At 38.5% G+C, this 15,227-nt stretch overlaps 1 protein-coding gene across 3 annotated transcripts in view; it reads left to right on the top strand.

Moving 5' to 3' along the window:
- Klf7 (KLF transcription factor 7) overlaps window positions 1–15,227 on the top strand; it is an 84,595-nt gene that overhangs the window by 33,410 nt on the left and 35,958 nt on the right. The window contains exon 2 of one of the 3 annotated variants that reach the window (XM_077803383.1): window positions 7,482–7,910. In XM_077803383.1, coding sequence (XP_077659509.1) covers window positions 7,482–7,910 — 429 coding nt within the window. Of the gene's footprint in view, window positions 1–7,481; window positions 8,116–15,227 lie in introns of all 3 variants that reach the window. The other 2 variants (XM_026394605.2, XM_026394604.2) reach the window with 2 other exon arrangements.

Here is a 15,227-nt window from a genome sequence, read left to right as displayed (position 1 = left end):
GGAAATGTTTAATTTGGTCTTAGCTCCAGCAACCAGTTGATGTGAGAAACAGTCAAAAGGAATGGGAAATTACATTGGATGTAATACTGTGGTTATTTTGTGAAGTTCAGCAGTTCTGACAGTAATGTGTAATACTATTGTACCTCTGGTGTGTGCTATTGTGTGTGTGTGTGTGTGTGTGTGCACGCACGCATGTATGTGTGTTAATCTAATAGCAAAAAAAAACAAAACAAAAAAAAAACGGCAGCAGGAGATTTTCACTTACACTGTATACTTGCTTACCTGCTAACCTACATTTTCTGGACAAAATTCATTCTTTCTTAATCTTCTACCCTAACATTGTCTGGGATCAAAAACAAGAAAGAGTGAACATTTGCTTAAAATCATCTTAGGACTCAGTTTTTAGGTCTTAGGAGGTTCATTCTTGTCACTGGTTCATGTATCCTTTCTGAAGTAGGTTTAATGTCACCATCCAAGCAAGTTTCAAGTGCTTGACAGCTGAGGTTCTCCTGCGGGCGTGCTGAGTTTATTAATCATGGTGCTTCTTTCCCCTCTTCCACCCCCTGAGAAAAATGGCACCAGATCTCTCTGGCTGTGCTTTCCTACTTCCTTTCCCATCTTTCAACTCTGACCTAATTTTAAAAGACGAGAATATGTCAGAATCATTACATCATCTCATTCTTTGAAGGGGGAAAGCTGCAAAGTTCCCATCAATATCCCTCTTTGCAATCCTACAGTTTTTTAGGAGTCAGAGGAAAATGCCTTTTTGGCTAAAAAGTGTGAAGTGTAAGCACATCTGTAATGTTAGAAAAGAAGGCGTATTTTAGAAGATGACTTGAAAAAAGAAAGCCAGATTTTTCTCCTGTTAGTAGCTGGTCTTGTGTCTCTCTGAATTTCCATTCTGGGATGTGTGTGAAGATTTCAAAGTGCAGAAAAGTCACTGAGCCTTGGGCCCTTTCCAGGAGCAGGCAAGGGGTTCCTTTCCTCTTCTGTATTTCAGACTCTTTGGGGATGATGGCACCATGGTTAAAAGCACGTGACAAAAACCACACATCATAAATGTCAGAAAGAGGCTCCCAAGGGCAGCCAAGTGTAGTTGGCGTATGTGTGTAATTACCTGGGTGAGCGTTCTTGCTTGGAACCAAAGTTCACCCCTTCTTTGCCCAGGAAAAGCATCAGCGGTAGCATCACCAACAACAATATCATCATGATCATCATGAGGTCATAGTCTGATTTCAGAAGAAGCCTGACTGTTCAAGTTTCTAAGAAGTGGAAAGTTGCCATTTTCCCATGATTTTGCATCTATATACTTTCCCAAGTTTGTTCTATCTTTTGTGCTTTTAACTCTTGCCCTTTTTTGGTAAGATAGGTAGAATGACTGAGATTAAGGGCAACTAGCTAAAGAGACCATGAATGACTGATAATTGATTAGCAACATAAGTGTAGTTGGTAAATAAAAGATGGACTTTTATTTCTTTGATGTTGTCTCATTCCAAAAAACAAAAAACAACAACAACAACAAAACTCATTAGCAGAATGCAATTTCTTTTCTTTCTTTTTGTTTTGACTTACCAACTTTGAGTATTCGTGGATCCAATGAATTCAAATAATTGCTTATTACAGCATAATTGTTGAGTTGTGGCAAAAGTGTTGCATCCATGGTTTTGTCTTGTGTTCATATTAAAAGTATTAAAAATCAGAATTTTTAATGTCCTAAAACACTTTAGAAAGGACTGGCATTGAAGATATTCAACTAGAGTTTACACTCATTGCTTTTAAGGTCATAACCAGACATCCCACCAAGCTGTGGACTCTTAGATATGTTTTGGAGATAACTGTTTTATTGTCCATTGAAAAGGGTCATCTTTCAATATTTGGCAGTCAGCACATTTTCTTTACACTGTTATTTCCAGACCAGGCTTCCACGGTCTATATGGAAGAGACTTCCACGGTCTATATGGAAGCTGCTGCATGTTGAACTTCGAACAAAAGGATGATTAGTGGGAAGGAAGGTGAAATGTTTCAAATAGATAAGAAGGAGGGAAAGTAAACAGGGAAAATAGATGTCAAAGTTCTTTAGGGAAGTGTCATGGGGAGGTGGTAAAGTGACAGGAGATGTCTACCATCCTGAATGGCAAGTTTCATGTAATTTCTGATGAGCCAAAGACAGGTTGAATAAAAGTCTTTTGATAACTTTGACTCCATGCCCATAGTTGAAAAATGTCTTATATCTTTCTTGAACCCATAAAAGTAACAACTTCTTGCTGGTAGCAGGGAGATTTTTATAAACTAAATATGTGCTGTAAGACATGAATTACCCTGTTCTTCCAAGAGGAAAGTAGTAGAAGTATTTTCTGAGGGAGTAGTAGAAGGTATGGCAGTCATAAGTTTGAAATCTTTTTTTTTTTTTTTAACTAGGTCTTGGATTATTACTTTTAACAAGCATGTTTCAACAAGTAAAAAGGCCATGAAGAATGTATTAATAGAGCTTTCAGGGTGATCGTTTCAAACCCAATTTCAGGTGATATTTATTAGGAGTCTAGGAGAAGATGAAGCCACGCATTTCAAAGTTGAGATATTAGAGTTTTCACAAAGCACATTTGTGACTCATAAATACATGAGACAATCACTTTGCACTTGGGAACATTCTTACCCAGGGCTGACTGTAATGGGTCTTTTTTTGTGTGTATTGTGGTGTTGGTGGTGGGGTGATATCCAATGACTCAAGCCCTTAAGTTGTATTGTTAGGTCAGGCCTAGGGAAAACTCACATCTCCAAGATGTGGTACCAGACAGGCATAATTTATATCACTAAACATATCTGCTGACTCAGAGTTGAAGTTTGCTGGTTAGTGCACCATCAGAATAGAGTGACTCTGCTCCCGTGGACCCACAGACATTGGAATTCTAGATCCAAATTTATAATACCCTACTTTGTTTGCTTTCTGTCCACACCTACGTAATCATAATCTAATTATCATTATCAGGAAATTATCTTTGATACAATGCCATTTATTAATGTGTATACTTCATTTGAGTTACATTATTTTTCTTCCAATGTCCTTTTATTCTAGATCCAGGATTCAGACGAGGATCCATGGTGTTTAGTTGTCACTTCTCTTTAAATCTCCTCTAGTGTGCAACAGCTTCTCAGTCTTGGTTTTTTTTTTTTTTTTTTGACCTTGATACTTGCAAATACTGCTTAATTATTTAGTAGAATGGTCTTCAGTTTGGATTTGACTGATGCCTTCTCAGGATAAGACAGAGTTCCTGCATTTGGGGGCCAGATTATCACAGAATATCACAGAATATTTCAGCACGCCCTATTAGCTGTGCATGTTATCAGTTTGACTTATTACTGGTGCTGCTCACTTTGATCACATGATGAAGGTGGTGATAGCCAGGTTTCTCCACTGCCAGGTCATTATTTTTGTCTTTGTAATTAATAAAAATCTTGTTGGAGGATAACTTGAGAGTAGGCCTTTATCTTGTTTCTCATCATACTTTCATTTTCATATTGATTTTAGCATTCATTGGTGGTTCCTACTTGCTATCATTATTCATTTTGTGTTTGCCTCATGGTGATTTTTTTATTTCCATCAAACATTTTACGTTTATTCATTGTAATTTTACTATAAGGAAGAGTTGACCTCCTGTTTCCTTATTTATTTATATCAGTATGGGGTTTTATTTTATTCTGTGGATTGTAATCCAATATTATCACTTCCATTTTCTTTTTGTTGTTGTTGTTGCTTAAATTGTTTGATGTTTGGCCATTGAGAGCTTTCTTTAAGTGAGCGGGTTCCTCAGTGTTTTGCTGTACTTCTCTTACTTTACAAGCATTTCCATCTCTTCTGGTTCCACAAGCTGTTCTAGGCTTATCCTGCAGGTTCTTTGTCCCAGTCCTTGAAATGACTGTTTCTCCAAGGAGCCCTGTTTTCCCTTACTGGATAATGATTCTAGAAACCAAGTTCTTTCTGCTCATTACTACAGCATTGCCTTTGCTTGTAGGCTCTTCAGTGGGTGGAGCTAGGAAATATGTGTATGAATAATTTGTCTATGTATGTACACAGTTATTCCTATATATGCTCTGTTGATATAGCATCAGTTTGCCCTTACATAATTTGTGCGTCTGTTACATGTTTATGTATGTGTATTAAAATCCAGTAAATACTGATACCATAAATTGCAGATAAACATCAAGAGCATTGATTAAGTAAGTTTTCCTAATTATTTACAAATATGATTGGAAATAAATATTATGTTTGGGTTAGAAAGATTTCATCTTAAAATTCTCCTTAAAATTCTCTTTAGCATTTTACTCTCCACACTCTTGATGAGAAAATATTTTAACTTCTACATTCCAGGTGATGAGCTCTTTTCTATCTAAGCTTCATCTCTAGTACATATTGTAAAAAAGTAGATTTCTCAAGACAAAATCATTCTGTAATGATTTCACAGGGATACCTAGCACTTCCTGATGGGTACTGGTGCTTCTCTAAGTCTTAGAACAAGAATGCCCTGTGTCCAAATTGCAAGTGGTAGCCTCTCTGAAGTGGTCCAGATTTTAGTGAACAAGGTCTCCCCATGTTTAGATCACAAGTATGACTCATGTGCTCCTGGGATGCAAACCAGGGAATATTGGGAAGGTTATTTTTTAATGCTCCCAGAATAGAGCATAAATGTGTTTAGAATATCTCTATTTCTCAGAACTCTGACTATGAAGAAAGATGAGCCCACATCAATCACTTCCTTGGTGACTTTCAAATCTTTGAGCTAGAAAGCGTGTAAATGGACAGGGCACACAAAAGCTCTATCCATAGACAGTAGCAACTGGGTGTATGAATTAGTCCTTGTGTGGGAGGCAGGGACAGTCCTGTAACCTCAAGGACATCCTATAACCCATGATTCAGCTGATTTTTTTTTTAACTTGGAACATATCCATGTCTTAAAGACCTGGTTCTTCTCTTTAGGCAAAACTCAAGAAGCATTATGATTATGTTCTTAAAAGACCCACGTTAGTGGTCATTTCCAAGACCTCCAGCCTCAGCAAGATGGACCATACTCTGGGCCATAATGTAAACCTCAATAAATTTGAAAGGATTGATATCCTATAAAGTATGTTATTTGAGCACAAATAAATCAAAATATAAATCAATAATAAAAAGATATCTAGAAAATTCCAAAATATTTGGAAGTTAAACAACATTTTTTTTTACTCTGTCCCTAATAATAATGGATTCCCCTAGTGAAAATAACTGTAAAATAATGAGCATAGTATTAAAGCATCTACCTGAAGGCACTTGAAAGTCAACAGAAACAGTCAGATTTTGATGACAGATACATACTCAGAGGAGGAAGAAAGTAGGGAAACTGTACAGATATTTTCCCAATATTTGGGAACATGGAACAGTGTCAAGGATAAGGTGGGTACAAGGCTTGGGTGTCAGAAGATGGGTTTTGAAGAGTAGAGGAGGTAGAATGACCAAAGTAATAGCACATGGTTGATTGTGTCTTTGGCAGATACTATGTATCTGGTGGGTACCAAATACTGAGCTTGATTGGCAGCATTTTCAAAACAGGAAGAAAAGATTAAGAGAGGTTTTAGGAGTAGGCTTCTATAATCCAGATGTGAACTGACTGAAGCTAAGACTGGGGGTTTCAATATTTCAGAGAAGTAAATGATAATTTCTGGCAATAAGGTACAAAAGGGAAGAGGAAAAATTTGGAGACATGGTGTTTCTGGAAAAGGAGCAAGTGAGGAGGATAATGCAAATTTCTAGATCTGAGAAGGTGCTAATATTGGAGTGTTGGTTTCTAATATAAAGTGCTGAGAAGCTACTGAGCCAGAGCTACCATTTAATCAAAAAGTAAAACAATCAAATCTCACTTTTTCATCAAGCTTTCCTTGATGGATACCTCCATATTAGAGAATTCATTACCCACTCATCCCATCTCCAATTCACTTTATAGTATGGTGTTTATTTGGGGTTACTTTGCTTTGTAAATTCATATCCTCTCTAGCTTGTGATTGTTCATTCTGTACCTACATGTATATTGCATGGATCTATTCCCATGTTTTATCATTCTGTCACATACAAAGCCCTGCAACTTGCTGTGGGCACAGTAGTTGAATGAACACTTGTGACATTAAGTGTTGAATGAAGATTAGAACCATTCATTAGTTCATATCATTAAAAATCAACTGTGAAGCCCAAAGCTGATTCATAGTTAAGAATCTGGTTTTCTTATTCAGTCATACAGAGGTTTTCTAGAAGTCTGATTAAAACCCAATCTTTTGAAATGTCACCAAAATAAAATCCTTGACAGATACAATATGACTAGGTATATCATTAAAATACATGCATAGCAGAATAAAAGCCTAGAATCAGAACTCTGGTTGAAAACATAGAAACTTCACATAGGTATTCAGTTGGGAGCCAGTCACATTAAAATGTGCCATCAGAAGCCCAGAAGATAGAGCAAATTGGACCAATAGTGCAAGTTAGCAATATAGTTTCATACTATAGTCCAGAGAAGTAGAGTTTTTAAGGGAGGAGAGCATTAGAACACAGACTTCTTAAGTATCTACTTTTGCCATGAAGTGCTTCTATAATCTTACAAAGACTTATAGGCACCAAGGATGAAGATTTGTTGAAACTAAACCTTCTGGTTCTTCTTCTCTATTTCTTTATCAGGAGAAAAACTTTATGTTGAGATATATAGGGTCCTATCTTTAACAGGTCTCAACAGCTGCATCTGAAGTTATTATTATCATATAGTCAGAAATGCTAAACCATTGTATGTAGATGCCACATAGTGTGTAGAAATTGTATTTTTAATGACTTGCTGTGAGCATCAGGGGTTTTGTTGTATACCTCAAAGGCTTTATGCTAAGCACTCTTTAGAACAAGATCCATTCTTCCTGGTTGGAAAATCTATGCTTAAGCCAGGTCTTCTTGTTGGTTAATTGCTATTAAGGTCACATTTTAGTTTGAGTGGACATGCTTTGTTCTCTAGAACGAGTTGGAAAATAGATTTATTGTTGTGACTTGATCAAACCTATTTAAAAAATGGAAGTGACACTATGAGAAGTCTTATCTGTTTCTATTTGCTTCTTGCTTCCATGGGAAATCCTGGGGATACCTGGTGCATCTTACCTGCTGAATGGGATTGAGGGGCAGAAGATCATCATTTTGGCATTTGATGTTCTCTGGGATCTTGAAGGTGTGAGATAGGCCTTCTGGGACTCTAGTTTTCCTTCAGCCACAGTAATTGAAGTCATATGATGATGGGACCCTTCTGAACCCTTCAGAAGTATTCTGAAGGTAAATAGCAGGGTCAGACCTTTCAGTGAGAGCATTTCAGATACCAGCCATGTAACCATTCTCTGTTCCTTGCCCCTCTGCCTGTCCACCGTGGCCTCCCGGTGTTCTTTGCCTCTGATGGTGATTTCTCTCCCTCCCTCCTTCCTCTCTGCAGACATGCCTTGAATTGGAACGCTACCTACAGACAGAGCCCAGGCGGATCTCGGAGACCTTTGGTGAGGACTTGGACTGTTTCCTCCATGCTTCTCCTCCCCCGTGCATTGAGGAGAGCTTCCGGCGCTTAGACCCCCTGCTGCTCCCAGTGGAAGCCACCATCTGCGAGAAGAGCTCTGCAGTGGACATTTTGCTCTCTCGGGACAAGTTGCTATCTGAGACCTGCCTCAGCCTCCAGCCAACCAGCTCTTCTCTAGACAGCTACACAGCCGTCAACCAGGCCCAGCTCAACGCAGTGACCTCATTAACGCCCCCATCGTCCCCTGAGCTCAGCCGCCATCTGGTCAAAACCTCACAGACTCTCTCAGCCGTGGATGGCACGGTGACGTTGAAACTGGTGGCCAAGAAGGCTGCACTGAGCTCAGTAAAGGTGGGAGGGGTGGCAGCAGCAGCAGCCGCTGTAGCACCAGCTGGGGCAGTTAAGAGTGGACAGAGCGACAGTGAACAAGGAGGGGTAGGGGCAGAAGCATGCCCCGAAAACAAGAAGAGGGTTCACCGCTGTCAGTTTAACGGGTGCCGGAAAGTTTATACAAAAAGCTCCCACCTAAAGGCCCACCAGAGGACTCACACAGGTAGTGGTACAAGTTGGCCGCATGTGGTTTCTTCCTCTTTCCCCTGCTTTTGCCTTGAGGTGGGAAGGGCTCCTCTTTGTTCTAAGAAGTGGCCTTTGTGCTGACGAGGAGGTGACCCAAAGGCAGGAGGGCCCTGGGTAGGGAAGCAGAATGACTCACTCTATACCCTAAAACCTCAAGATGTCCCAAGTGCAAGACCTGGGTTCGTAACTGGCTGGCTAAGAGTTGCTTTCAGAGGCAGTGCCAACCACAGCATGAACTCAGAGTTCTGAGGCTGATGGAAGGGGATCTGGTAGCGTGACTCACGATAAAACGAACATAGTGCAGACTCTGGTCCCTTTGCTGACACTTGTCTTTGTTTTCTGAGTGTAGCTTGCAGGTTTGATCAACACCAGAATCCAAGGAGGTACACTAGGAAGCATCCACAGTTAAACAAGGTGGTTAGGGTGTCCCTATTCACTCTTTTCCCAGCATCCCTGATTTTTCATCAAAGTCACCAACAGCAGGAGGGTTTCAGAGTTCATTAGATGTGATCATTCTATAATTAATTGGCATCTCCTCTTTTGCATTGTTCTCTGGCGCGTGCTTTATGGAGAGATGGCAGAATTGCTTTTTAATGAGCTTGTTACTGAGAAGTTGCTAAAGTGATTACATTGCTATGTGTGTGGTAAGGGCGGGTGGGGGAGGGAGAGGGCCTGTATGTTTCACATAGGACTTCCGTGGTGATTCCAAGGACTCATATTGATCTTTCAAGCAATGGGATCATTTGGAAGACCGGGGTTCACACAAAAGAGGGAGAGATTGACCGTATCCTTAAGCTGGTCTTTGTTCTCTACTTCAAGATTGTAGCTTATGGGTAGCATCTCTTCTTGGTCTACTAAGGTGCTACTAGGAGCAATTACTGTGATTGGTGGTTTTTAAGTGGGTCACTAAGAGCATATGACTTGTATGGCTTTTCCACAGTGTTTGCACACTGCAAGCTGAATAGGGAAAATCCCCAAAGGTATAAATGGAAGAATAAGAACATTCTCAGAGAAAAGTGGATTGTCGCAGCTGAGGTGGGAGAAGTGTCTGGTATTTTATGTGGTTGTGGATTGTGCCACCAAGGAAGCATGCATCATAAAGACGATTGGCTGGAAGATCAGAGCACCCTGGATTCTAGTTCTAACTGCCACTAACTAGCTCTGTGACCTGGAGTACATTTCTTTATCTCTATGGGCCTCATTTTCTACATCTGTCAAACAATCTGGCTCTTGAGGCCCCTTTCAGCTCCGATGGTCCATGAAATGTCTTTGTGCGGTACTAAAGAACTTTTCCTCAAGTAGGAATGCATAAATATGACTGGATAAAAGTGCTGAAACTCAAAGTCACTCCTGTGAGATAGTGAGACCAGACGTTGCTTCCTTATATACAAGACAGGCATGTCCTCTAATTCTAAACTTAATTTCCCATGTGGCTCTTCCTTGGTTCATGGGATAATCCCCTAACATAATTTTTTAGTCCTATGGATCAGGTGTAGCGTTCCATTCATGGCTTTGCTGCAGAATTTATATGTAAAGCCTAATGCTTCCTTATATTGTTAGGTTGTTTTCTTCTCTGATTTTGTCCTGAAAGTAATTTTTATTTATATTCCTTTCTCTCTAAAGTCAGTAAGTAAAGACAAGATATTGCAGTGCTCCCTGGTTTCAATGCATGATTAATCTCCTGCCCCCACTCCAGGAAGCCAGAGGAAGCACCATGAACCAAGAATGTTGACGTTTGTAGGGGTTATAGAGTTCATAATTTGGACACCTTTCAGAATTATTAACACTAAGGCTACATCCTTGTATGGAAGCTGGACCACTCTGGTGAAGCAGACATTCTTTGGGGCAATCTGCAGCATTTTCTTCTTTCTATCCCCTCTTCCCAGCAGAGATGATGGAAGATGTAATGATTGATGCATTATTTGGCATGTTGTTTTTGGAACATTGTCTACTCAGTGTGATTACCAAGGTGGAGCTGATTATGCTACCCAGCACCTGCAGCCACTGCCTTGTGGTGGATTGCAGTGCTCCTCCCTATGGGCAATGCCCTGAAGGAGGCAGTAAGCATTATTAAAAAAGTAGCATGGCAGCAGAGTTAGAGCAGGGCTTTGTGGGTAGGTAGACTTGGGCTTGTTTTCTGTATAAATTATTTATCTTCTCTGTTTCCTCATCTGTAAAATAGTCCAATTCCATCTACCTCAGAGATTGTTTTGAAGATTAAATTAGCAAATTACTTGGCAGATAGTAAAAACTCATTACTGTTATTGCTGATTATAGTTATTAGTATTGTTCTTGACACTGAATAGTGATAATTGAGTGAAAAGCAGCTTTATGTAAACGAGAAATGAACCAGTTAGCCAGCATTAAATACAGATCGAGTATCGCTGATCCAAAACTTCAAAATTGTTTTGCTACTGGAATTTCTCCCAGGGGTGTTCTACCACTGAGCTACACTCCCAGCCCTTTTTATTTTATCTTGAGACAGGGTCTCCCTAAGTTGCTGAGACTGGCCATGAACTTCTGATCCTTCTGCCTCAACCTCCCAAGTAGTAAGAATCACAGGCATGTACCACTATGCCCTGCTTCAAACTCTGAAATTTTTGAGAGCCTACAGGTATCACAAAGTAGAATATTCCACATGGGACTTCATGGGACAAGTCAGTCAAAATGCCAGAACACTAAAAATGTTGTTTAAAATTACTTTCTGGCTATGTGTATAAGGAGAACATGAACTATAAATGAGTTATTTCATTATGTGCATGCAAATATTCAAAAATCAGAAAAAAATATTTTCTGGTCCCAAACATTTCAGATAATGGATATTCAGCCTATACTACCAAAAAGTAAGAGAATATTTTCCTAGTGGTTGATCAGTAGGGTGTGGGGTGATAATGCACATGGGCACCAGGGTGGAGGGTAAAACTGGCCCTGCAGACATTAGCCCACTGAGATTGGCAGTAATGTATAGAATGGCTTTCCTGAAGACAGCTTAGAAGTAATTGCCTCACATCCTACAGAAGCATTTTGCCTATAAAAACCTTCCTCACAGACAAGCACGGAAGGAAAAAGAAATAGATAAGAGGGGAGGTAGGATAGGGATGGAGGATGGAAGAGAGAATATGAATTAATTTAGATGAAATGGAGGAGAATCAGAAGTATTTATTTGGAATTGGTGTGAATGGGGCACATGGGGAACTGAAAACATAGGTGATAATTTATGTGGTGTGGATGAACTAAGACTGATGAAAACAGCATGAAGGATGGAATTAAATTAAGTGTAAACATATAAAGGAAATGGACTGGTAAAAGCTTGAGGGCAAAGGTATATGGGCAATGGAAATTCGGGTGGAAAAGAATCTGCTGCTATAAGAATTGGTGTGAAAAGACTAAATATTAAAATGAAGTTTTCACAAATTTTCTCTGGATGAATTCAGGCACACTATTTTAGTGTAGACTTAGTTTCTTAAAAATTATTATTATTATTATTATTATTATTATTATTATTATTGGTACTGGGGAAGGACTCAGTTTAATTCAATGGAAAGGTATCGTCTTTCAGCTGGAGAGGTGTTTTGAGACAGAAAACAAAGAAAGGGAGAGACATAAGAAAACCATGCCAGAGAAAGAAGACATATAACAGCATTTTGTTCTCTAGAGTTATATTTATGCCATATCTCTTTTATATGGTAATATATTGCAAAGGAGACACAGTTGCACAAGTGAAATAAAATAAAAAATGTGTGAGTCTCCATCTTCTCTGCATAAAGAAAGACAATACATTGTCGGTGACATGGATTTGCTTGCATTGAGGAATTTTTAAAGTGTTATTCATTTAATCTTTATATAGATAGAATTCACTGAACTAGAAAAGATATGCAGTTTTTTTTTTCCTTCTGTGGCTGTTTTTTTTTTTTTTTTTTTTTTTTGAGGATGCTGAATCCTTCAAACTTTTTGCCCTGGAGGATATTAAGCAATGAGATTTTTTTTTTTTTTTAAAGCTAGCAGATGTTCAAGTTGGTAGCTGGGGCATAAATACTGGTTGCCCAAAGAGGTGAAGTTAGGGATGGGAAAGCAGGCTGTAGATGGAAGAAGGTGAGGTAGGGAAGGAGACAAAGAGAATAACAGGATCTTAGTGAAAGGAAGCATATGAAAGTGAACATATGGTTTATTCATTGGGAAGAGTACTTAGTGCTGGCACAGGTGTACAGATGTCCTTCAGCAGCCAAGCCATGGCATACCCTTGTCTCCTACTCTTGTTTTCTGGTCTTTGTATGATACATTTTTCTCTCTCAATTATTCAACCAAGTGCAATCATGCTGTCGTCCATCTTCCTGGAGTCAGCTAAATGATGCCGATATTTCAATGCAAGAAGAAACTTCATTTGCAATATAAAAAATAATCCCTTTATGATGCTTAATTTCCATCAAACACAATTTGTTAAAATGCTCATACTTTCTATACAAAAAGAGAAATAATTATTTCCCACATTTCTTCTAGGCCACTTCTTAGAAAAAAGGAAAAAACCTGAAACTGAATTGTGCTAAGTGAGTTGCCTTTTTAATTTTGCAAATTCGTAGAAAAGCACATCTACATTTATATTGTTAAGAGTGAGTCGTGTTGGTAAAGTCCAGACAAAAGCCACAAATTAAATCTCCAGTTGTTGGTCACTGTTAAAGGTTATATGAACAAGCCACGTTCTCTCAGGTGCTACTTGGGAGACCCTTTCCATGAACTGGAGTAGCTGGAATTGAGAATGCAGGTGGTGATAGATTTGTGCTGAAGGGTGTAATTGGATGCTTTTTCAGGTAGAGGATAATACAAGTGTGCAGTTTGCTTAATGTTTTGCGTTTGCTTTGGGGCAAGCCTTATTGGATCCAGAGGTAGCATGATCTGTAAGTTCAATCAGGGTTTATAGCTCATTTTCAAATGAAAAGGTGGTTAAACATATTTCAAACAAAAGGACAAATGAAGCCTGGGGGAGGCAAACACAAGTGCTCATAGCCTGCACTTAACGAAAGTTTTTTAAAGTTGGAAATATAATTTGTTTATTTTCTTTGTTCAATAAGTGTTTGGAAAGCAGTTGCTATGTTCCAGGCATTGTTTTATCTCTTTTACAAATATTAGCCATTTTAATTCTCATATTAAGTCACATGGGTGCTATTATCTTGTCTTACAGATGGGGAAACCGATATGACCCAAAGAGGTCACTGATTTGCCTAGCATCACACAGCTCAGGATTCGAACCACAGTGTTGGTCTAGCCCAATCTCTTTACCTCTCTGCTAATTAATGTTGGAGAAACAGTCAGATGGATTTTTTTTTATGATCCATTCTCAAGAGAAAATGGAGCACATATATTTTAAATACAAACAAATAATGAAAACTCTTTTAAATAAACAGATAAGAGTTAGAAGGATCCTTAAACATATTTAGACATATGACCTCTCGGGTGACTAAATCAGTACAAGGAAATAACACAAGTGAATGAATGGTCTCCTCTTTCTAGGCCAATATAGTTGTTGTTGTTATTATACTATTATCATGCTCATTACTATTATTTTTCTTTTTAACCTTAGGATTAGGGAGAGACTTTCTTGTCGTAGTGTCAGTTCACTCATTCAAGTGACAAATGTTAATCTTTATTCCTATGAAATAAGAAAGGCAAGGATTATTTATATACTGAGGACCATAGGTGTAAATATGACTTGACCTGGGCTATGCATCTCCCCTACTGGCAGAATTGAAAGTCTCCTGGCCCTTAGGCTTACATCCTATTTAATAATTATCTTACTTTACATTTCCTTTATTTGTTCCTCAGTCATTTCACAAGTGAATGTTAAGTGCCCATAGCAATAATAAAATAGGTATAAAAATAATAATATGGATATGAGACACTATGCCATTGAGTGACCATCAAAGGAGACTAGGATAGACTGATTTGAGAAGTCTCTGAAGGAGAATGGGCATTGGATGAGAGCAGGGGCCTGAATCAGTAGTAGGAGGAAGCATGGAACATTCTGGAGCAAGAGTCACCATTCTGGACAGGGCATTTTTTTTTTATGCGGTTCATCTTTTTAAATAGTGCAATGTGACAATACGCTAATTGATATAAATAGAAGACCTAATTCAAGGTCAGGCATATCAGCAGGATAAAATGAAATATCTCAGGGTTGTGGTATGGAGTCTATTGCCTACTTTCAACTTTCTCAGTGTCATAGATAAGAATTCTTCAAATTTATATAAGAGCAGCTGAAATGGGACAATTTTAAGACACTAAAGGGCCTTTAATATGCTGAGACACTTGCTACTAATGAAGTTTATCCATGAGTTGAGGCAGAAGCTCATTAGACTCCGATTACAGGATGGAAACTAGAATAAGGGTTAAATGTTCAGTTCACAAGGTGGAGAGAGTTTAATGGGAGAATCTGATAATTTGGATTTAGCATATTCAGAAGCCTAAGAGGAGTTTGAAATGAAGGGGTATGAAATGAGGAAAAAGTGGATGGGAGAATTTTATGATTCCAGAAACTTCAGAACTTTACCACATGATAATTTAGTCATATGATCATAACATTTATAAAGATAACTTTATGTAGACATGTATTGGATAGAATGGCTTCAACTTGGCATGCATAAAATAAGCACATTTGCTTTATCATTATAATGTGATAATAAAAGTAGACTTTTGTGGGCTATTCCAGATGTCCTTTTAAAGGATAATTGGTAGTCACAGCATAAATAAGGATGTTAAAATAAGAACCAAGAAGAAAGGAAAAATGTGAAATTAATGAGGTTTTCATCATAAACAATTAATTTTTTGAATACTCTCTATACTACATGCCATTTCTTCCTCCATCTCTGAGAACCTCATTTTTTGGTGCAGAAGCCTAAATTATAGTTTAATAAAGCCCATATTTGGAACCTGTTCTCAAAAGAGTATAGTGTGGATTGAGGTGAGGGGGGCTGGGTAGGAAGGAGATAAGAGAAGAGTAATCTCATTTCAGAAAAGGCAGTGGAAGTAACAGAATTTTATGAATTCTAAGAGTTAAAGGGGAAGCCCAGCTCTGTTTGATAAAAAAGAGAAAAAGTGAAC

Source organism: Urocitellus parryii, chromosome 1, assembly GCF_045843805.1.
Source record: "Urocitellus parryii isolate mUroPar1 chromosome 1, mUroPar1.hap1, whole genome shotgun sequence".
NCBI lineage: Eukaryota > Metazoa > Chordata > Mammalia > Rodentia > Sciuridae > Urocitellus > Urocitellus parryii.
Note: the sequence above shows the minus strand (reverse complement) of the source record. Positions and strands in the feature narration are given on the sequence as shown.